The sequence below is a fragment of the Alexandromys fortis genome, unplaced genomic scaffold (genome assembly GCF_014885135.2).
Source record: "Alexandromys fortis isolate MF-2015 unplaced genomic scaffold, M_Fortis_MF-2015_v1.1 scaffold_69, whole genome shotgun sequence".
NCBI lineage: Eukaryota > Metazoa > Chordata > Mammalia > Rodentia > Cricetidae > Alexandromys > Alexandromys fortis.
The window spans coordinates 2,000,078-2,024,367 of NW_026067951.1; the positions used below are offsets into that span (position 1 = coordinate 2,000,078).

The 24,290-nt window shown below is 46.5% G+C and overlaps 1 protein-coding gene across 4 annotated transcripts in view; it reads left to right on the forward strand.

Annotated features, from left to right (window-relative positions):
• Frmd4a (FERM domain containing 4A) overlaps positions 1-24,290 on the forward strand; it is a 312,601-nt gene that overhangs the window by 223,947 nt on the left and 64,364 nt on the right. For all 4 annotated transcript variants that reach the window (XM_050150459.1, XM_050150454.1, XM_050150456.1 and 1 more), the window contains exons 8-11: positions 7,449-7,532; positions 11,689-11,754; positions 12,341-12,398; positions 14,777-14,863. In XM_050150459.1, coding sequence (XP_050006416.1) covers positions 7,449-7,532; positions 11,689-11,754; positions 12,341-12,398; positions 14,777-14,863 — 295 coding nt within the window. The remainder of the gene's footprint in view (positions 1-7,448; positions 7,533-11,688; positions 11,755-12,340; positions 12,399-14,776; positions 14,864-24,290) is intronic.

A 24,290-nucleotide genomic window follows, 5' to 3' on the forward strand; every position in this document is an offset into this window, starting at 1 on the left:
CTAGCTTGCTGCAGGCAGGCTAGTGGGGACAAAGGAGCTAGCACCCTCCCGTTTGCCCTGCTGATTCGGATTCGGCCCTAGAGCCCGAACAGGCTGGGCTGGGAGATGTTATGTGGTCAAAGAGGGAAGGGGGTCAGACGGAGGGGGCGGAGAGGGTTGTGGATGCAAGCTGGATGGGATAGAAAGAGAGAGGAGGTCTCTCTTGATTTTTTTTTTTCTTTCCACTTTTGAAATCTGGTCTGCCCCCCTTTGAAAGAGTATTATAGTTAATATAAACTAAAATGGACTTACTAATCTCTAAAAATTCTAGGTTTTAAAGTCTTTCTAGTCAAGCCAGAGAATGTAAGTCATGGGCTTGAGCAAGAATTTTAGAAATTACTAGAAAAAGCAAGAAAGATCTCATTTTCTTATACACATCCTTAAAGCATGATGTGTGCGCGCGAATCGACGGCTATCTTTACAAAGATGAGAGCGTTATCCTCTGTCCGGTCTGCAGGCTGGAGTGCCGGGAGGTCTAAAACAACACTAGCACATTGCTTCCTCGTCATTGCTATGGGAAAATGCCATGACCAAAACCAGCTTAAGAAATGGTAGTTTGTTTTTGGTTTATGGTTCCAGAGAGGCAGAGTCTGTCATGGCAGGAAGGTGTGACATGGTGACAGGGTCAGGAAGCTGCTGTTCCCACTTCCATCCACAGGCGGGAAGCAGAAAAAGAGAACAGGAAATGGATCCATCAAGGCTAGAAACCCTTAAAGCCCTCCCCACAGTGATGAATTTCTTCCAGCAAAGCTGTGCCTCCCCCAAACAGGGCCACCAACTGAAAACCAATCATACAACGTGAGCCTATAGGAGACATTTCTCATTCAAACCAGAACTGCAAATCAAAGACTGTAGATTGATTGAGCCATACAGCTTTTCTTTTACACAAACGATTCACTTCTAACTCAGCAAGTTTACTTATTCTAAGCCATTATTAGACCTCCCGGTCATTTGGTGTCTGTTTTCACACAAATGGATATTTGAGGGAAGGCGGGGGGGGGGGGGGATGATTATGTGGTCTCACTCTGTAGCCCAGGCTAGCCTGGAATTCAGGATTCTCCTGCCTCTGCCTCCTGAGGGCTAAGATTACAAACAGGCACTATCATACCTGACTCCTTCAATTTCTGAATTGCCGTTGAAAAGAAAACAGTTGCCACTGTCCTCTGAAGAGACATTTGCTGGGACTTTTGAGGCAAGACGTGAAAACAGAAACACAGGCATTTGTGTTAGTAATGGCTCGCATTTAGGATGCAGCCTCCATAACCCAATCTCTTCTGTCATCCTTACACATGTCAGTTCTCTGAGTACAGTTTCCGTGGGGCGGGAGGGATATTAAACTTGAAGCATTCTTCTCATCTCAATGAATTGAAATTAATATGATTCTCATATATCCGCTTGTTTTAAAAGGAGGGTGTGTGTGGAGTTTTCCATGACTTGAAAATGACCTGGAGAGCCATGGGTAATGGGGAAGCAGCCAGACTCTGTCAGGCCAGCGACAGCTCTCTACGGGAACAGAAGCTTTCTGGATTCTTCTGAGTGTTTGGAGGGAAATGCTCACACAGAAAAGTTAGGCTAAGGAAAGAAATCTCAACTTGTTTTACATTTTATGCCTTTACAACTAATGAGGAGTTCACAGGAATTTCCTTGAAGCCTAGGAAAATTAGATTCACTAAGAAGTAAACACTCATAAAATTGAGCGGTTAGCATCAGAAATGAAGGATAAGTTATTCCTGAAGGTATTACTGTTAGTAATCCAGAATCCTGTGGAGGAAAATAATCTCTGAGTCCCCAGATGTTTTCCTTGGTCTGCAGATGTTCAAAGTAACGACAAAACTCTCACATACACATGAGCCCCAAGTGGAAGATGTCTGTCACATCTTCCAAACCCTCAGCGTCCCTGAGCCTCCACACCTGGGCAAAGCATGCACTGGGAAGGAAATGAGCATGCTGCCGTCCTGTTCTTTCTTTCCTTTATTACAATCTCAGTGTTGCCTTGTCTTCACCACCAGAAAGCAAAGGGGGCTGAAGAAAGGAAAAAGAAAGACCTAACGATAAGCGTTGTTTCTTGCACACTTCTGGGCCGTCCGCAGAGACTCTGGCTGTAATTTCACTTCCTGGCATCATGGAGTTCTCTGGGTGTGTTGTGCTAATGAAGAAAGGAATGCTGACTAGCAGGGTACATCTGAAACTTGAGGGTCCCAGGGCTTCCAGGTTCAGAACCTCTCAATTCAGGATTTCTCAGGTTTCAGACACGTGATTAAGTACTGGTCCCAGGTGGAAATTAACACCCTGACCAGGCAGGGCTGGCATCAAAGAGATCACTCTCTCTGAGCAAAACCACAAATGTTGCCGGACGTGGTGGTGTGTGCCTGTAATGTCAGCTTTGGGTGGGTGGGGGGGTATGGTGAAGAATATCAAGAATTCAAGGTCTGGGACTGGAGAGATGACCCAGCAGTTAAGAACAGTTGCTCTTGCAGAGGACCCAGGTTCAGTTTCCAGGACCCACGTGGCACTTACAGATGGTCATCTCCATGGTAACTCCAGTTCTAGAAGCTCCATTGCCTTCTTTGTCCTCCATGGGCACCAGGCACACATGTGGTACACAGACATACATGCAGACAAAGTCTCTATACATATAAAATAAAGGTGTTTTTCTTTTTTTTAAATTCAAGATCAACCTTGGCAGCATAGGGAGTTTGAGGCCAACTTCAGCTAGATGAGACTGACCCTGTCAGTTGGGAGAAAGAAGAATGAAAGGGGGGGGGAGAAAGAAGAAAAAGGAGGAGAATGAGGGGGATGAGGAGGAAGGAGGAGAAGAAAGAAAAAGGAAGATAAATGTTCTTTCCAGGTGGAAGAAGTAGTAAAACATACCCTTGAATTAAAAGATTGGCTTGCCACCAAATAGGTTAAGAACAGTTTGTTTGCTGGAGCTTTGTGGGTTTTAGAAGTGTGGGTAAAGGATTGTATACTCCTACTTTACTCAAGGATATTCTTGGGCTGGAGAGATGGCTCAGAGGTTAAGAGCACTGACTATTCTTTCAGAGGTCCTGAGTTCAATTCCCAGCATCCACATGTTGACTTACAACCATCTGTTGCCATGAGATCTGGTGCCCTCTTCTGGCTTGCAAGTAAACATGTAGGCAAAATATGGTATACATAATTTTTAAAAATATCCCCCCCCCAAAAAAAAGAATATTCTTTCCATGAAGAACCATAGATTTGTTGTAATAGGAGCGGCGGGCTACGTTCCTGGCACCCGGCCGCCCGCAAGGCTAGCTTTACTGGAAATAATTACACGGAAACTGTATTCTTTTAAACATTGTCTAGCCCATTAGTTTTAGCCTCTTAACCCATTTCTAATAATCTATGTAGCACCACGAGGTGCACTTACCAGGAAAGATCTTAACCTGTGTCTGTCTGGAGTGGGAGAATTATGGCGACTCCCTGACTCAGCTTCTTTCTCCCAGCATTTTGTTTTGTCTACTCCGCCTACCTAATTTTCTGTCCTATTAGGGCCAAGCAGTTTTCTTTATTACTTAGCCAATGAAACAACAGATGGAAAGATGACCCTCCTCCATCATAGATTCATGATATACCCATGTAATATGGAGGGTTTAACTGGTGTGCACAGAGCATTCTAATCTCACTGTATCTGAGTTTCTGATTATTCTCTTATGCTACACTAGTTTTGCTGAAACAGTGGATTCAGGACGGGTTCTTCTGCCCCAAGTATACCCTGGAGACCCCAGGCTTCTCCTCCAATGTATGAACATCTCATTTGGCCCAATAGGAATCTCCTGAAATGTTATTTCCCACATTGGGGGGGGGTGATTTTGTTTTTATTTACAATGTGTGTGAACATGAGAGCAGTGCCCATGAAGGCCAGAAAGGGCATCAGATTTGCCACAGCTGGAGTTGAGGGATGATTATGAGCTGCCTGGTGTAAGTGCTAGGAGCCAAACTCTAGTTTTCCACAAAAGCAGCTATCACTCTTAGCTCTGAACCTCTGAGCCGTCTCTCCAGCCCCTCTTAGACCTCATTTTTCTCTAAGGAAAACAGATTGTAGATTTTACCAACCCTTTTCTGGTGCTTAACTTTGTCCTTGTTCATTTTATGGTGTCTTGGCTAAACATGTTGTTCTTTGATGTGGCAAGTTCTCTACTTGTCATGTTGTTAGAAATCTTTGTTTCTCCTGTAGATCACTCTCAGTTCCAGTGTTTTAGGTAGTCAGATGCAAGCACATCATCTTAACCCATCACCCCTAGAAAAATCAGCACGGCACTGAAATACCATTTCCATCCTGGCAACAGTAACAACTACTTAAACTTTGTAAATATAACCTAGTTGATATTAAAAATAAAACTGGGGATTTTTTTTAAAAAAATTGTCTTCTAAGATTTTTTTAAAATTTGTTTTCTAAAAATAGAGTATGACCGTGAGCTGTTTTACAGTATGTTTTAAGCTAGTGCTCATCAGTCATGAACTCTGGAATAACGAAAACGCGGCAGTCCCTGGACAAGAAAGCTGGAACTTTTAGCTCGTGTGTTAGGCTACAGCCTTGTGGAGTAGCAGCCTCTCCCCTTGGGGTGACTTTCTCCCACCCCAATACTTAACCAGGCCCGTCCTTCTTGCCTGCTAAGGCCAGAGGCACAACCTGACTCTAGAGCATTAGAGCGACTTTCTTATTTTTAGCTGTGCATGTTGGCCAGGACTGGACACCTCTAAGTGACTGCAGGTGTTTATAAACAGAAAAAAGGCAAACAGAGCATGTCTGCAGACTCATCCTCTGGGGAGGCCTGGGAGTCGTGGATCCCTTCCAGAGAATAATGGATTTGGACAGGCTTCATGCCCTGGTGACTTCCCTGCATGCTTTTTGTGTAACCCTGCCCTGGAGGAGAGTAAGAGAATCCACGGCAAGCCTCAGCAAGGAAGTGAAGCCTGCGGCTGTCATCCAGGATGTTTGTTTACCAACAGACCCGTGGTTGGTAAGGAAAAGGAGCTCTTCCTCCTTCGGTCCCTTCCCCAAATATACTTTAGACACAATGAGAGGAAGGAGCCGGAGCTCAGGTTTCAGCTCCATGAAGACACAGCTCATTGCTTTTTCACAGTTCCAGCAGAGAAAACCTTAGCAGCAAAAGTGCCTTGTCATGTTTAAGGAGTCACCCTGGGCACTGACGAGCACTGAGCCAAATATCCATGTTCCAGTGTCCATAGTTAAGGAGACAGAAAAGACCCTCAGTCCACCACTGTGGCTCCTCAAGTGTTTGGCTAACGGAATGTTGGCTTAAATTGTGCCTCCCTGGCATGTAATTCTAAGCCACAGTTGGTAATCTCATTTTCCTAAACGCCAGGGGTTTCCTCTGTGAAAATCTCCAGTGGCTTTGCCGTTGTCTGCTGGAGCACCTTGGACCTTTCTCGGCCATCATTTAAGGTCCTCAGAATGCTGTTCCCAAACTCTTTTCAGCCACATTGTCCCTTAATATGAATCTCTCTAATTGATCTCTCCCAACCAAGTTACATGGCCGCTTTGATAGTAAATATGAGCTCTGTACCCTTTTCACACAAGGTCATCCCCAAAGCCCACTTTTACACCACACCCAAAAACAGCCTGCATTTCCTCGGAACTCTCGCATTGCTTGTTTAAGTTAGCATGACCTAACTTTACTCCCCTACCCACACCGCCAGTGATCTTCGAAAGAACATCACTCATTTTCTTAGCTACTGTGAGCACATTCTGGGTATGGACTGTGTCCTATCCCACATACATCTCCCCCAGTACTTTCTTTATAACACTGAGGGCTCCAGCTCACTGGCCAGTAGGCGGCAAACCCTTTATTTACTAAGCGCTTGGATACGTTGAATCAAACAATTCAAAGTTGAGCATGCCCTTCCGATTGGCTGCTTGAAGATGACTACATGAACATTCCTGTTTTTATTCTTAGTAAATCTGGAAAAATGCCAGCAAGTCTAATGTTACTAAACATCTAGATGCTCGTAGACGCCACTGAAGTGAACTTGGATGACCGACGTGGTTCTCCCCAATCCCATTTGATGATGGAGCTGCCGAGGCCATTGCTGTTGGTGGTGTTGTCCACTCGGAGACAAAGATCCTTAAGTTGGCAGCATAGGTTTAAGGGTGATTGCTTTCCAGTCACCCCAGAATGTTTCCACCTGTGTCTGCAGCCTTCCCATCCCATGTCCCTTGCCTCCTCCAAACTTTTTCCTCCTTTCCTATTTACTTACTGATCTCCTGTTCGTTGCTTTTATGTGGTAAAGTCCAAGCTCCTGGTGGCCAGTGTTTACCTAGCTTTATATGAACAACACAAAAAGCTGCCAACATCTTAGGTTAGTGCTATGGATCTAATGCAAGTCTACACAAGATGAGTCCTGGCAAGCCCAGCTGATAAACTCAAGGCTTGGGGGTGGGCCAGTTTAAGGAAACACTATTTAGATACCAGAACCATGGCCAACTGTACACTGTTAACTCTAGAAGTTGGGTGTAGATGTAGACAGCAAGAATCCCTAGCATAAAGGGGGTGCAGAACTGCCAAGTGACTGGACATGTGTATGACCCTTCGACTACAGGTCACACAGCAGTAGACTAGCCGAGCACAGAAGAGTAAACTCACTTAGAAAGAGTAAGGGATTTGCCGGGACTTTATTTCTGTAACTCTGGTTGTGTAGGTCGAGTGTGAACTTGTAGATGATAAAGTCATTGTTCCACAATGCCAAGGTTGATCTTGCCGGGACTCTACAGGATAGTCAGGCATCTGAAGAAGGTCGGTTGATCTGGGACAGTTTAAACTGTCTTCAGTCCCGAGCATGTGGGAGTTTATGGGAGATGACGCTCCGACTCCGGCACCAGCTCCATCAGCCCTCCCGATAGTACCTGCTAATCTGCCTCACGCTTGCTAAGCAGTCTCCAAGCTTGTCCTAAGGAAAGGCTGGTTATGTGGTGCACTGTGAAACAGTTTCCAGCAGGAGGTGAATCCAGAGAAGCAAAAGCTACTTCAGGAATGAGCAGACAGTCTGCCCTTCTTGGAATCTGTGAGCCCAACTGCAGGGGCCAGGAAGCTTTTCCTGGGATCCCCGCCCCCGCCCCGGAATCATTTTCTTCCCACATTCATGCCTAGTGCTGCTCAGGACCCAGAACACAGTTGGTATCTCTGTGAGGGCCGAGTTCGTGAGGCTGTCCGAGTGTGTATCCCTGTGCTGGAAAAGGAGACCCCCTCACCTTATGTGTCCTGTATTCTTTCCCTTCTAGATCACATAAACGAAAACAACCCCCTCCTCCTGCCACTTGCTGTTATAAGGGAGCAGATGTGGGGCTCTCAGTCAGTCAGGTTGTATGAAGCAGGGTGGTTATTTTCTCGGAAGGTGGTGTGATGTTTCTTGACTTTCTCTTTCAGCAATGAGGTGGTGAGGAGTGACCTGAAAAAGCTGCCAGCCCTTCCTACCCAAGCCCTGAAGGAGCACCCTTCCCTGGCCTACTGGTAAGACCCCCTGTCCCAGAACCTTCTCACAGACAGGTCTCCTGTCTTCAAGGAGGGCACAGTCTTCAGACCACTGAGCCTGACTATATCAGCTCCCACATCCCTCCTCTTCCCTCTGTGTCAGGCAACTTAGATGTTCAGAACTCTTTTCAGAGTTAGATGTAGTGGTTTATGCCTATAATACCAGCACTGGGGGAGAATGAGACAGAAGGATTGTAGGTTCGAGGCCAGTATAAGCTACACAGCAAGTTCCAGGATAGCTTGGGCTAGGGTAAACCCTGTCTTAAAAAAAAAAAAAAAAAAAAAAAAAAAAAGGAAAAGAGAAAGTCAGAGACCATAATCTGCATTTATATTTAGTATGTTAACTCTCTCCCTTAATAATAATATTTTTATGATTTCATCTTTGATTTCATTTCAAAGATGAAATCATAAAAATATTATTAAGAAGCCTTTCCTGTGCTGGTCCAGTTTCATGTTGGTCCATGGATGGATGGACAGGATGTGGGATGCCAAGAGGGGTGGGAGAAGCAGGGACGTCGTTTCCTTGGCAACAAAAGAAGCAGGTTGTTTTCTTTCTCCTTGCTGTTCCCTATATCCTGATTTAGCCCGTTGTAACATTATGCCGTAGTTCATTCCACGTGATTTAGGCATTTGTGGTTGGGTCACGGTGGAGCAGGGCTAGCATTCCTGAGGAGTGCGTTGAACTCCTGCTGGGTACTTATACACTGACCACTGCCCTCTGACAAGGACAGGACTGTGTCCTTGGTGTCCCTCTGGACCTTCTCAGAAAGCAGTGTGGCTGCTCATCATCCAAGACATAGTCATAGCAGGACACCTGGTGTTACAAGCTGATACCCCAACTTCTCAGAGGGCTGAGGCAGGAGGATTGCAAATTGAAGACCTCCCTGAGCTACAGAATAAACTCAAAGTCTGAAACTTAATGAGACCTTGTCTCAAAAACAAATTATTTAAGCCGGGCGGCAGTGGCGCACGCCTTTAATCCCAGCACTCGGGGAGGCAGAGGCAGGCGGATCTCTGTGAGTTTGAGGCCAGCCTGGTCTACAAGAGCTAGTTCCAGGACAGGAACCAAAAAGCTACTGAGAAACCCTGTCTCGAAAAATCCAAAAAAAAAAAATTATTTAGGGGTTGGGGTATAATTTAGTGGTGTGATGTTTGCTTAGCATGTGTGAGACCCTCGGTACAAGAAAAAGAGAGGGGAGGGGAGAGTAGAGGAGGGAGGCCGGGGAGGGGAGAGGGAAGGGGAAATGGGAAGGGAAAGCAGACAAGGAGGGGGAAAGGAGAAGAAAAGAGAAGAGAGAAGTGGGGAGTGGAGGAGAGGAGAGAAAGAGGGTGGGGGAGGGGATAGGAAGGAGGAAGGGGAGGGAAAAGGGGGGAAGAGGAAGGAAGAGGGTGAAGGGGAGGGGAGAAGGAAAACAAAAAGCACTGAACAAGTTGGTCCTAGTAACTACAACACACAGCTCCCCAAGCCCTTGTAGATACAGCCTAAAATTTTTGAACTAGTATTCTACCTATTTAGACACTAAGCGTTCAGTTATTCAAGTAGTCTTCAGGATGCCGTCAGATTGGGTGGCTCATAATGCAGAGTTCTTTAGTGAGATGAAACCCATACTCCGAACTCACTTTTCTCAGAGAAGCCCCACTCCTGAAGAGCTGGACTCAAAACTGTGAGCGCCTGACAGCAGATTCCCATCTCTCACTCCACCTCAGACCTGACCTACTATCCTTCTTCCTTTGGCAGTGTATCTATAAATAAAGAACAGGTTCATGCCAAGGAGGCCAAATTCAAACCCTGTCTGGGGGATATTTGTGAGATGAAGGCCAGCCTGGGCTATCTGGGGAGACATTGCCTCATTAAAGAAGATTGATGATAATAACTCCAGAGGCCAACAGTTCTCACATGCAGGGATGAATTACACTTGAGAACTGTAATGTGGTAGACAGTCTGGAGTCAGGATTGCCTTTGACCTACTTCATCCCTCAATCATGTCTTTATTTATTGTCTAACATGGTTAAACCAACCCCCAATGCCAATTGCGGAGCTCCCGTTCTTTCCCTCTCTCCCATTCTGGATCTTTCTTGCACTGTCTCCACCAGATCCTCTGTGTTTGTATTATTAGTAATATAGAAAGCCTTCTTTTTGGCCCTGCTCTCTGCCTTTTATCAGCGTGAATATCTCTCTCCTGGATAGCTCACCCTCAGCCATCTTAACAGTGTATCCTTGAGGCACATGACCAGGTCAGTCCTTTCCTCGGGCCTCAGCCAGACCCATGAGTGTACAGTCAATTGTCTAATGAACTGGGAGAGAGGCAGGATAGGGAAGCCAGTGTCACACCCAACTGTGAGTGAATCAGTAGCACGGACCATCCCAATGCTAAAGAACCCATGGCCCTTTCCCTGCCTTGTTGCTTTGTACTCAGTTGCTTGTGGCTGGCTCTGATTTTTCAGCCTATTTACACAGATTTCCAAAAAGCAAAGAGTGTTCAATTCTCTGTAGCTTGTGAGTCTCTCATTGTTATTCTGTCCAGTCCTTAAATCAATCTGAGGTATTATGGCCACAGTCTGCAGAGCCGGGAGCACCTAACCTTTCTGTATGTTCCAGAGACAGGTGGAGTGGAGTGGGACAGGCTAGATGAGTCCCCATCTGGCACTGAGTATGTCATCACATGTCAGGCCTCTGTTGACTTAATGGGAAAAGCGGAGGCGCGAGGAGGTCAGCACTGTGGCTTGCCAGGTGGCTTTAGATAGCAGGCAGCCAGACAAGATTGGAGGGGGCAGCAATTTTTGCAGCTGTCAGGCCCCATGAGACCTTGTAGTCAGGCCAGTAGAACAGCTGCCTGTCAGCATTGGGACTTTGGGCTGTTGATGTTTCTTAAACCTTGCTTTATGTTCATGGCACCAGAGTGACTTTCAGTCCCCACCCCTACTTTAGGGATGCTCTCGCCCAGAGCTAGAAAAAAAAAATAGGTGTGAGTCTCCACTGGTTAGCTTGACCACAGATCTAGAAGTTGACCTCACCAAATCACAGTTACGTGGTAGAGAACATGCCATCAAGGGTCACGAACTTATAAAATAGAGGCCCTCGAAAAGAGGGAGAACAGAAACAAGGAAGAGAAGGTTCCACTAAATTCTGGGGTGATAAATTAATAATGGGTGGTCAAGATCAGTGAATGAAGTCTTGAGGGTACAACCCTGGTATCACACATGCTCCCTATCATGACGTTCTTATACAAAGCTAAAGGAGTCCCCTTGTTGAAGAAATGGCAGTTGAGTCAGTGGGAATCTAAGTCAAGGATATAGGGCAGGGTATGGAGGATGGAGCTTTAAGGGTTGTCCTTAGTAGGTGGCATGCAAGACCTTCTGTGGGCTGGCACTGTAACCCCTGCACCTATAGCGGGAGCTGCCATTGTTCCCACCTTTCTTGGTAGCAGTTACTTCCCTAGAAAGGCTGTGCCATTACCCCAACCACACTCCATTCTGTCAAAGAATATTTTGGCTATCCATTGTCACCAAGGAGCCATTTAACTTCCTGTTAATTTTAGAAGGAAAACCTCAAAAAGATAAATAAGCTGTAATCTCATTCTGTTAGCTAGTGTGGCCCTGGAACTTTTATTAACCAGGCCCAAATTCCAAAATTTTCTCTCTTCCTTGGAAGTTCTGAGACCTTAACTACTCAGAACTGTTTGGCCTAGAGTCCTGGATAAGAACCATATTACCCACTGCCCCAGATCCCATGTGGACTGGACCTGGAAAGGAGGAGGCTCAGAGGGGAGAGCTGAGCAAGTTCAGCCGCAGCATCCTCTGTGACTGGTGCCAACTCCTTCTTCATGCTTTCCTCTTCCGTGGTATCTTGCAAAGAACAGCCCCCAAACCTGCATGCTAATCTTATCCAACTGATTAGCAGTCAGAGGTAACAGTAATGTAAGTCCTCTCAGGAGAAAACAGGCTTTTCTATCCCCACCGTTACTAAGAGACTTCACTTGAGAGCAGCCTTGAGACATGTCATTTCAGGACACGGTTATTTTCCAGCTGCAGTTTCCTCAGAGGTTCTCAGGAGGATGGAGGGTGACGTCTTCGTGCTTTTGGGGTGGCAGGATGCTCAATCTCTAATGCCAGAATCCTTTCCTTCTGATTCTAGCGAAGACAGAGTCATTGAGTACTACAAGAAGCTGAATGGCCAGACGAGGGGTCAAGCAATTGTGAAGTAAGTGGCTCTTCTGAGTATGCACTAAGATTGCGTTTAGGAGCTGGAGAGACAGATCAGTCAATAAGGTGCTTGCCCTGTAGCAGAGGGACCCCAATTCAGAACCCCAGAACCCACATTAAAATAATAAAAAATAAATAAATAAGTAGGCATGGCAGTACGTATATAATGCCAGCACTGGGAAAGCAGAGGCAAGCAGATTCCTAGACCTCACTGGTCAACCAGCCTAGCTGAATCAGTGAGCTCCATGCCACTGAGACCAAGTTTCAAAATAATATGGAGAGTCCACTTACACATACCCACAATTATATTTACAGATGTGCATACACATGAATACATACACACATACACGTATACACAACACACACACACATGCGCAAAGACTGTGTGTTAATAGGCCAGCTATCAAGGTAGTTGATTTCTCCTTGGAAGGATATATAGGGGAAGGGGTGTTTCTACTAATTTCCAAGTTAATAACCACTCCAGAACTTCATTACACACATCAAAAGAAAGTATGTGTGTGTGTGACACCACTTCTGACTATAACCCTTATTGTGTTGCTGTGTGTTGTGTGTTATCTTCACAGCTATATGAGTATCGTGGAGTCTCTCCCAACCTACGGTGTCCACTATTATGCAGTGAAGGTAAGTGAACTCTTTGGCTGAAGTCTTCCCACGCTGTCCTGGAAAAGCAAGCAAGCAAACAGAAAATTCTCTTGTCTTTTAGTCTGAAGATTTGGAGGGGAATGGGAGTTGATGGAGGTTGGCTTGGTCAAAAGATTGCTTGCCAGGGGAAATTGAGCAACTGAATTTTATCCCTAGGGTACTAACACTTGATAGAGTAACTCTCCAATACTCTTTTTTTTTTTTCCTTTTGTGAAGTAATGTAATAAATCTCTACTTCCTTTCGGTCTCAGAGGAATCCTGGGAAATCAGGGGTTTGGGGCCTCTCATTAGAAAGGCTCCATCAAATACAAGGAACTAGAAAAACCGAGCACTGTGGCAGAATGTCATATTATCTCTTGGGGTCTGATGCCACATGGTCTACTTTCCAAGGAGAACTGGGCCCATTAAAAGGATCTGAGACTGTGTCCTTGAATGTGGCATTGTCAAATCTAATGTGGCATTAGCTTCCATCTAAACTTATTAAGCTCCACCTACTCTGTGCCACACTGCAATCTCTTTCTGACAGGATAAAGATGCCCCCTTTCTCAAGCCCAAGTTACAGTGTCAAGAGCAGGGCCACCCGGCCTCTGGGTGCTTCTTCTGTTCCAGATGAATCTCAGAGGTCCAACTCCCTCGGTAATGTTGTGTAGGAGGATGTGGCCACTGACCCCCAAATAAAGTACAAGTGTTCACGAAAAGGGTCTCAGAATCCCTCTGTGCCGGGGTTTAACACTCTGACTTCACAGTGTCACAGTGTTTCCTCTTGTTTTATTCAGCAAAATCAGTGCCATGCATAGGCACCTCCCAGAGACAGTAGCAAACAATAAATATATGGTCTTATACTACATGTACATGTCTGTCTGTCTGTCTGTCTGTCTGTCCATCTGTCCACCCATATATTCATATATCTTCCTAACATGCACAAGGCTCTGAGTGTAACCCTCCATGCTGTAAATAAACAAATAAACAAATAAATAAATGATTTTTTAAGTGGAGTGGGGTAGTTCAGTGGTAGAGTCTACATTTAACACCCATGAGGCCATGAGTTCAATCCCCAACACCAACAGAAAAACTTGTAAAGAAATCCTATACTCCTGGAGCTTTACATGATCCTTTTCCCCCTACGTTCATTTCTTTGGTCTTTAATATGTCTGCTTACCTTGAAATAATTCATTCCTACAAACGTTTACAGACCGCCATACTGATTTTGAGTCTCCAGGACTCTTGTGATGAAGACATCAATTAGGTCATTCACACATGTGAAAATTAGTACAAATCTGTGGATAGGCTGCTTGCTGCGCCCAGGGTAAAGTCCTAGCCTTTGGGAGCATGTGGGAACTCCTCAGAATTGTCCTCAAAGGAGCCCCACTTTCACTCAAGTGATAAGGAGTCTTATAAACAGAAGGGCCCAGGGTTTGTAATCCAATCCTAATGATGTTCTGGCTTCAGTTTTGCTACATGAGTCCTAAAAGTCCTCATCCAGTTGCCCTCCTGGGTGAGCAGGGCATCATGGTGGCACCCCTTAGTCTGTGCTGCCATCGGCTCTGTGTGGCTGGGAAGGTTTAACTTCCATTAAAGTTTGAGCCCTTGGCTTCAATATCTTTGCCCTTTGAAGGAAAGGAGCCTCTCCATGGTCTCGGTTCTCTCTGGGTCTGACAGTCAGTGGGAGTTTCTTTGATCAGAAAGCTGTTCATTATCTTTAAAATACGATATTTCATTTTTCTGTATGGCGAGTGAGAGACTCAGCCTGGCTTTGGGGGTCGGGGACAGGGTATTAAGGGTTTAAGATGGAGGCTGGGGAGATGTTCGGTTGGTAAAGTGTTATGTAAGCCTTAGGACCTGAGTTCAGATCCCCAGCACTCAAGTAAACTTTCCAGGGCTAGTAAGGCAGAAATGGGGGGCGGGGGGATAGAGCTCTCAGAGCAACCAGTGCTAGCCACTCAGTGAGCTTCAGATTCAGTGAAAGAACCTATCTCAAAAAAAAAAAAAATACAAGGTGGAAAGAGAGTGGGGGTGGGAATGGGAGCGATAACTGATGTCAGCCTCTGGTCTTCTCATGTAAGTCCATGTATGTGTATGCACACCTGCACACACAGGAACAGGTGTGCATGCTTACACAAACAAGTAAATAAGTAAGACAGGGAGGGATACAGGTGTCCTGGTTGTGGTTCTGCTTGGAAACAGAGCAATTGCCCAACTCAGGCGTGGTCCCCAGCGCCGTTCACATAAGGCATCCACGATGGGCACATCTGGTAAGATATAAAGTAGAGAGGGCTTCCTTCCACTCCAGAGACACTGTCTTTTCCCTGTCGTCAGCTGAGAAATCTCCTGGTCTGTGTTTATCTTCTCCATCATAGGATAAGCAAGGGATACCATGGTGGCTGGGACTCAGCTACAAAGGAATCTTCCAGTACGACTACCATGATAAAGTGAAGCCAAGGAAGGTAAGGGTGCCCCTTCTGTGGGTTCGAGGACTTTACTTGAGAGAGGAGTGGGGTGGATGCGAAGGAACATTGCAGAGCCTGAGGGCTCACCAATCCTGTATGTGTGTGTGTGTGTGTGTGTGTGTGTGTGTGTGTGTGTGTGTCCTAGGTAAATATTTTCTCTCCCAGTCTCTAAGGAAACAGAGTGCTATAATTCCTTAAGGTAGGGTGTTTAGCTGCATCCTCCAAGAGCAGATGGGCAAACAGGCTCTGAGGAACTGTCATGTGTGTTCCTTCTCTTGGGGGCGGGGCTACGTGTTTTGGCAAAATGAAGGAACATTGTCTCCTGAGGCCAATCTGAGTTCTCCATGATGGTTTTTTGGAATAAGGCTGTAGGTCAAGGAGAGACAAAAATATAAAGAGTTAGAAAAAGTTCTGAAAGTCTGGCAAATACCTTTATGGCATCATAGGAGTGAACAGAGACTAGAGTCATCTGTCACAGAGAAAGGGAGTCCAGTCACTAAAAACACAAATGTGTTTGTTTTTGCTTGCAAAATGTTTTTCAAACAAGAACAAATTGAAAACTTAAATGAAAAAATACTTTTGGGGTGAGAATGTACTATTGGTCCATTATGCCCTCACAGACTGCTGCCCAAGCTGTTATATCCGTGACCAGGATAGAAACCCACCAATTACATCTGGGCTGACCACACTCTCTGCACATCTGGGTTGACCACACTTTATGCACATCTGTGCTGACCACACTCTATGCACATCTGAGTTGACCAAACTCTATGAACACCTGGGCTGACCATACTCTATGCACCCCTGGACTGATCATACTCTATGCACCCCTGGACTGATCATACTCAATGAATACCTGGGCTGACTACACTCTATGCACATCTGGACTGACCACACTCTATGCACCCCTAGGCTGACCACACTCTGTGCACACCTGGGCTGACCACACTCTGTGCACACCTGGGCTGACCACTCTCTATGTACACCTGGGCTGAAAGTCTATGAAGTAAACACCTGTTCTCTTAGTCCCCTTCTTCATTAAATTGGTAGTGGGAAAATGGCCCTGTCGTAGGAAGAATTTTCACTTAATTGGTCAGGAAATCATTTCACTTCTGAATAAATGTCATGAACAAATGATGGAGGTGTAGTCCTCTGGGAACGATGCGGCAAGAACCTGCCTCTTTGGGGGAGTGTGCTGCTTTGTGTGGCAAACTCCAAAACCTCTCTGTTTCCCATTTGCACAGAAGAAGCAGATAGTGCCCTCATATTCCTGCTTTAACCCTCTTAATTTTATGGCTGTAGACCTGCACCTCTTCCTGGCTGCGTCTGTTCCCCCTGGTACTTTTCTCTATCTGGCCTTTCTAATCCTTTAGTTCCCTCTTCACTTCCTTCTTCTCTTTTACATCACCACTTGTCTCTTCCCAACCAGCCCAAATGAGTTTTTTTCCTCTTTGCAAATGGCAAACACACTCCCAACACCTTTCACAAAGTCCTGGTCGCAATGTGTGCAGCTCTGCCTTGCCCTCCTTGGAAGGGGAAAGCTGGGGAACAACATAGCTTAGGACATTCACAGTAGTGGGCCTGACACCAGGGAGCTGTAGAGAGCAGGTACTTAGGTATTCAGCTGGAGCTTCAGAGTGTCAAGAACTTCCAAAGCATAAGTGAACCAAGGCCAGTGTGACTAACTGGGGCCACAGCAGGGTTCAGTCTTTCCCCCTAAGCTCTGTGAAAGCCTGGCCAACAGTACCGAAACTTCTGTCCACTGTATTCCTATGTAGGTGTTTTTTCTTGATTTCTCTTAAGTATAATTCTAATGAAAGTAATAATATAGCGCTTGGTATATGTCAAACACAAGAGAGCCACATAACATAAATTAATCACTCTTAGTTAGACCTGAGTTTGGCTTCTAGTGCTCACAGAAAGATCATTTTATAAAAGAAAAGGAAATAGTATCAACAGAAGGAAGGACAACAGCTGGACCCCAGAAAAGTCACCAGCACATGAGTGAAAATTTTCAGTTCTTCATCATAGAAATCCCTGGGAGACAGCCAGACGCTGCCTGTATGGGCTCGTGTAGAGTTTGGGGGTCCTTGGGAAATGAATGCACCAGCTCAATATAAAGTTAGGAACAGTCCTTCCAAACCCCCATCAGGCCAAGTGATGCTTCTGCTTCATTAGCTTTGAGGGGTCTATGTGTCAGTCAAGATGCTAATGGGGTGTAAGGGCAAAACTGAAGAGTGAAAGGAAGCTACAGTTATGAAATCCCGGCTACTGGAAGACTTGGGGAGGAGTCCTTTATCTCAGAACCCGACATCATTAGCATCACAAACCCCGTTTTGTTGCGTGTAGGACCCAGGAGAGGCTCTGCGCAGCTTAAGCACAGGAACATGTGTGAAGGAGGCACACACTCCTGACTGCGAGTTATCCCTGCAGGCTTGCATATGAGGCACCCCAAGTCCCTCCTTGGTACCTCCAGACCAAGATCTTAACCTCCTCGGTGTGTCAGAAACTCCAGGAAGAGGTTGGAACCCACAGCCTCTTTCCAGGGTCCACCTTGTCTCTCTGACTCTCTGCTATGAGTGCAGGAAGTATTACAAGGCTATCCACATGGGTCTGGAGGTTGGCACTGTCCCTCATGGCCATCTGTGCTTCCTGCACTCAGACTTGGGAAAAGTTGGCCAGGTAGAGAGGGCATGGCTGCGTGGTCCTGTGTACTGAGAGCCCGAGGGTTCCCAAGCACAGAGGATGAGCGAGTCGCACGCGAGGGATGTCCTCCAGGTGGTAGCATGCCCTCCTGGCACTGAGACCGGGTACGTCTCCAGCAACTTAAGCCTCCACGGATGCTCAGGAGATGATCCGTGCCCAGATCTAAGTCCCTGGAGGCATCTGTGGTAACAGCTGCCTCTCGTGCCCAGGCAGCTCTTCCTACCAGCAGCAAGCAGAGGCCCTCCCTGACACTCTGACCCACTTACGGCAGCTCTGGCACATGGGACCATAGTCCTGAGAGCCAACCTTCAGGCTGAGGCCGTGGCAAGGCTGAGCACTCCTGCTTCCTCTAAAGGACTAAGGCGTGTCCTCTGTTATGCCACCAAGTGTTCCTATAGGGCTTGTCAAATATGTCTCCCCAGGTCCCTAAGTGTTCAGAGCTGGTGACCATCTCAAACCAGAAAGGACAGTAGCTTGGTCCTGGTTCTCTGGATGAGATGCCACTTGCCACTCTAGTTTCAGGAACTTCCGTCTATCACCGAGTCCCGCTCTGAATGGCTCTGGAAAGGTGGAGTGTAAAGTGAGGTGCCTCTGAGCTTGAGTAGGAGGAAGAATGATGCTTCCTGCTAATAACGCCACACAGTGCACTTCCTGGGTCTCTCCAGCAAGCGCAGCTCTCCATACAAGCTATGAACTTCATTTCAAACCATTTCTGAAAAGGCCCCATGATAGGAAGAGGCCTGTAACTCCAGGTTGCTGTGCTATAGACAGTTACAGGTCATCGGGGCCATATAGTAAGATCCTGCCTCAAAAAGACATGGAAAACAGACCAAAGGAGAGGCAGCTGTATCTCTGTGAGTATGAGGCCAGTCTGGTCTGCAGGGCAAGTTCCAGGACAGTCAAGGCTGTTACACAAAGAAACCTTGTCTAGAAAAAAAAAAAGTAAATTTAAAGCAAAACAAAAACTTAGATTGCTTTTTTTGCTTTCCCTCCCCTCAGAGCGTGTTTTGTCAAAAATGAAAAGACATGTGGGGACTTTTTTAAACTTTGTTTTCATCTTTGAGTATATTCAGAAGAATTCAGACGTTCTAAGTGAAAAGAACCAGGGGCTGGAGCCTGGAGGCAGGAACGGAAGGGGAGGCCATGGGTGAACATTGCTGACTTGCTCTCCATAGCTTGCCCACCCTGCTTTCTTACACAGCCCAGGACCACCCGCCCAAGATGGCACGGCCCGCCATGGGCTGGGGCCTCCGATGCGCTCGCTCATTTATCAACAAGATGCCCTACAATCTTGGCTATAGGCAGTCTGATGGAGGCCTTTTCTCCTTGGAACTTCCATCTTCCCAAATAAGCCTAGCTTAACCAGCACAGATGCCAGGACAGAAGACTATTCCTCCAAATGCCCAACAAGCAGGGTTTTTAAATGAATGAGATCTGTCAGGGGTGCACATTCCCCCACTGCGATGCTCCTTGTTTGTATTCATGATAGCTCCTGAGAGTCCATTATAGCATGTTGTATGAGCCGTTATAGAACCCTCCATCCACTCTCAGGAAATAACTGCTTGCATCCTTCATCCAGTGAAATTTTCCCTCGTACCCCCAGCCTACCTCCCAGATTCTCAGCTCCTGTGAGTTCTCACAGACCACACACGGCTTAGAATCTTCCCTTTGGCTATTGCTACACTCTTCTTTTCTTGCCAATGGGCAGTAATTCTGTTAATCTTTATGTATCTTAATATAGAACCAGAGGAGGGAATCTCTCTCTCTCTCTCTCTCTCTCTCTCTCTCTCTCTCTCTCTCTTTCTCACACACACACACTCACACTTTTGTCTTGGTTTATCCATGAATAATGAATGAGAAGATCACGGTGGCTGAGGGAGAAAACTCCTGCCTCTCCATAGGTTATTGTCTCCTGCTTCATACCAGTTGTCAGCCTTTAACATGTGTGCACACATGTGTGTAGAAATAACTCACTGCCTAGACACTCATTTCCTAAATTAGAGTCTTCTTGGACTCCGGGATTAATGATGGGTGTTTGGGCCCTTGGAGTCAACCTCGGGTTACCTCTTAGTTTGCATTTCGGGACAAAACCCGAAAACTGCCCTGCAGCAGTGACATTGGCTGTCCTACCCATGCTGCAGATTGTGCTAGGACAAGCAAGAGTATTTTACCTCTTTCCTGAAGGTGTGGGAATGCAAACTAAATGTCCTATATTGGGAGGCCTCATTGATTCAGCCTGACAGAACCAGGGTCTCGCGGCGCATAAGTAGGGCTCCCTCTACAGGGGAGGTCCCCACATTCCTTAGATCAAAGCCTGAGGAAATAACAGCTGCTTTAATCTCTGTGACCATCAGCTCCTTCTCATCACCCCAGTCATGGGAGTGTGGGTGGCCACACTAATGGCTCAACTTCATGACCCATCCCAGGATTCTGTGTGAAATTCTTCTGGTCTGCAGCCTTCATTCAGACCTGTGGGCAGAGTGACCGGTCTCACTTCTGGTCATCAGAAGGCACGATAAAGAAAACAGGAAATGCTGACTCAGTGGGCCTTTGAGAAAGTTAGACCAGCTTGAACCCGTGACTCACAAGGACTTCCCTACAGAAGTAGTGTAGTATTCAATATCCATAAATCGGCACTCATTCTCCTCCCAAGCTAGTCTGTATTGAAGGAAAGCTATCCTTTGGGAAGCACTGTCGAGTCGGGCCTGGTTACATATTCAGCAAGCTGCATTTACTTATTTATTTGATGTGCACTTAGGGGGGCTTTTATGTGTGCTTAGATACACAATTAGGAGCACTTCAGGGTCCCTTCTGAGGCATTAGGAAAAGGAACCATAGTAATTGGCCGGCCTGTGAGCAGCGAGTGTGGCTTCCTGATTCCTGAGAGGATTTCAGAGACAGGGGCAGTGGCTCCAGAATTTGATGCATTCCTGTCACATCCCCCAGATGAGTAAAGATTTTTTTTTTAATTCTATGAAATGAGGAGACAGGAAGGGAAAATAATATTTACAGGAACTATTCCATTAACTATGAGCTAACTCCCAGCGGCATGGCCCCGCTCAATTACTCAGTGTGATAAGAACGCTATGCCTTGCTGACTTGGTCCAGCTTCTGTTTGGGCACCTTTGACTCATTTGCTGGCTGGAGAGCCCTCTGACTTGCCTGCCTCTGGCTAGGTGCCTTGCTTCTTCCAGCTTGTCTGTTCTGCTTGGAAACCACACCCTCTGTACATGCCAGAGGAAAGGCTACTTAATGTGTTTAGCATTCTTAGCGTTTCGCGGCCTTTGTTCCCTCGCGGTACAGGATCAAAAAGCCACCTCTTACCAGTCCTTCAGAGCACAGTGTGGGATGAGTGGACCTGCAGAGGTTCAGGGCCTGTGGGTGACAGGGCCTTGCAGTGGGTCAGCAAAGAGAGCTAGCCTTAAAGCTGGGGAGCAGATCCTCAAGGGGGGATATCGGGGAGAAACATAAGAAGTTACCAGGAAGACTCCCCAATCCAAGCATGATGGATTATGCCTGTAACCCCAGCATTTGGGAAGCTGAAACCTGGCGTTCCAGGCCAGCCTTGGCTATATAGCAAGACCATGCCTCAATCAAGGACTGAAATGTAGCTCAGTAGTTGTGTGCTTGGCTGGCATGCCCCCCCCCCCACAGTGCTTTGTAAACCAGTGACTTTCATATCCACTCAGAGCTCCAAAGTAAACGGTGGGAATTTGGATGCTGCTTGTTCGCTTCTGGTATGGGGGCTGCAGGACTACGACACTTCTAGCCTCTCTGCTCTCTTTCTGTCTGCGAGAAGGAGACTGAAAGGCACAGACAGAATGGCTGTAACTTAGTTTTCTCCCCTTTGAGTAAGTTCACTCCTGCAGGAGTTTCGCTGTCAGGATGAGAGAGCATCTGCCCTTGATGTAGCAAATATCATTACCGTCTCTTTTATACTGAGCAAGAGAGGCGGACCGAAGTGCAAACAATGTCCCTTTGTTAGGAGGAGGTTTCTTCCTTGGTTATTGAGTCTGGGAACCCAGGGTCCCTCTGTTCCCACAAGTTCCTGGGGAGACCATTCTGAGCATGCCAGACTTCCAAGGGCACCAGGTCATATTCCAGTCTTTCATATTCCTATCAGACTGCCACCTTGGACGAAAAGCTCATTTGTCTTTGAATAGGGGGAAAAAATTAACACTGTGTCACACAGGTGGATGATTCTATTTTGTGTTTGTTTGTTTGTTTGTTTGTTTGTAGATAACATCTCACTAGATATCCCAGGCTGGACTTGAACTCACTACGTAGATCAGATCAGGCTGGCCTCCAATTCTGAATCATCCAGTCTCACCCTCCCAATTAGCTGTGATTACATGCTTATGCCTCCACATCTAGATGTGTGTGAGAGTGCGTGTGTACGTGCATGTGTGTGTGTGTGTGTGCGCGCGCGCACGCTGTGCACACACATGTCAGAGGACATGCCTCGGTGTCACTCCTTAGGTTCTTATTCTTTTGAGGCAGAGTCCCCTACTGACCCAGAATTCCCCGCACAAGCTAAAGCCTGACTGCTTTGACTCCACAGTGCCGACATAAGTGTGCGCTACACTGCCACACCTTGATGTTTTTCCCCACATGGGTTCTGGGGAGCAGACTCAGGCCCTTGTGTTTGCAAGGCAAGCACTTTGGCAACTGAGCTGTCTCCCCAAACTGAGAACGCCAGCTTCTAGACAGAATGCTCCCATGTCTATCTTTAACCCTTCTCCATGTGAACCAGTGCCCAAGCCAGATCCGATCAGACAGCCAGGGCAGTTTCTCTCCTGGGCTTCACTATCTTCCAAGTCCAATGTCTAGTCTCCTGGACATCTTTTCCTCCCTGACCCTATACAGTGCATGCACCAACCCTGAGAAAAGCCACATAAATAGCCACATTGATGGTGTGGACAGTAGCGGTCAAATGGGACATTGGGTATTTATAACATTCGAATAAACACCCAGCCAGACAGCATAGCAGAGCCCTTGAGACTGACGGGCTTCTGAGGAACTCTGCAGACAGATCCCCACTACTCTCGGAGCTCCATTGACCCTGGATGCAATTTGAAGGAGCAAATCAAAACCAAATGCTGTAGTCGGATCCCAGATCGTTGCAGGGGAGCATTCAGTAGCCCCACTCATGCCAAAAGAACCACAAACCAGTAGTAGCTTCTGAACTGACATTGTCTTTCTGGCTTCAAAACCAGTGACTTTTCATGGAGCAACAAGGACATCACACCCACAAGGGCACAGCTCTTTTATCTTACACCATTGCTTTGTGTGTCTTTCCTTGCCCTTTGACAAAGCCACAGGCCGTCTTAGGCTCTTCTGACCATCCCCACACAGTCAAAGTCACTTAGCCCCTTTAAACAGCAAAACAAGCTTCTGTTAAGACAGTGGGACTGGAGAGATGGTCCTGTGGTTAAGAGTGCTTGCTGCTCTTGCCGAGGACCAAAGTTCAGTTCCCAGAACCTGTCAGGTGTCTCACAACCACCTGTAACTTCAGCACCGGGAAATCTGACACCCTTTTCTGACTTCCCCAAGTATCCACACACATTTGCACATACAAATACACACACACACACACAAATCCAAGTAAAATCGATATTTTTTTAAAGGAATTATCATGTTCATTCCTATGAGACAATAAAAAAAAATTCTGTGTTTATTAGTTTGGGGGAACTGAACTCAGGTCCTTGTGCTTTCAAGGCGAGCACTTTATCAACTGGGCCATCATTCTAGCCCCTATGGTTTTAAAAATTCTAACAAAATTTGTATAACACAAGCGACTGCATTACAGCTTTCATTGCACAGCTCAGTGCGAGCCATCTCCAGAACTCTTTCTGTATTCCAGACTTAGAACTGTACACCATTTCACCACAGTGCCCTGTTTCCTCTCCCGTGGCCTCTAGCTGCCATCTTACTGCTTCCAGTAGTTTGGCTGCAAGTCGGCTGCCTGTATTTGTCTTTGGGCGAGCATATCCAACCCCATTTCAGAGTGAGACGGGGCTCTGGGTAGGTAATAACCAAGGCCCATGCCGCTCTATTGAGCCTGCTGGTGAACTTCCAGCCCTATTTGTAACCTCTCCTGCCTGATGATCAAATCACATGTCTCCTATGTACGACTGCTCACCCTGAAGTCTCACCAGGGATTTTCATTTTACTTATCCTTAGCTCTAGGGTCCAGTGGCCAAGGCAACTACAGACAGTAAAATCTGGAGTTAATGATTGTGGATTTCTACGGGTTCTGTCCAGTGAAGCAGACCAGCTAACAGCCTGAGAATTTTCTCCAGCGTTGCTGGCAGGTGTTTCTACTACCTAAACCTCTCTACCAGTCCTCTCGATCATTCTGGAAGATTTATATTGGCATCTTACTAGCCCATGTGTCCCTATGCCCGCTGGCATGTACCCAGCCTGGTTGCGATGACTTTTTATGTTCTGGCCTTTTAATGAGAGGGCAAAGCACTATGAGGGCTCTGGACTCCAGGCTCCATGGTCCTCCCTCTCGTTGGACTGGAAAACGAACACCAGCCCTACCTTAGAAGGCTCTCTGGGTCACAGCTGAGTGAGTTTCCTGTCCGCCTGTGTGTTTCTAATCACATAATTGACTTTATGTTTGACATTTGGAAACTCATTTAAAAACAGAAAACAAAACAAAAACTGGTCGCTGGCCAGATTTCTCGCTGGCAGAGTAACAGTCTTGAGCTGC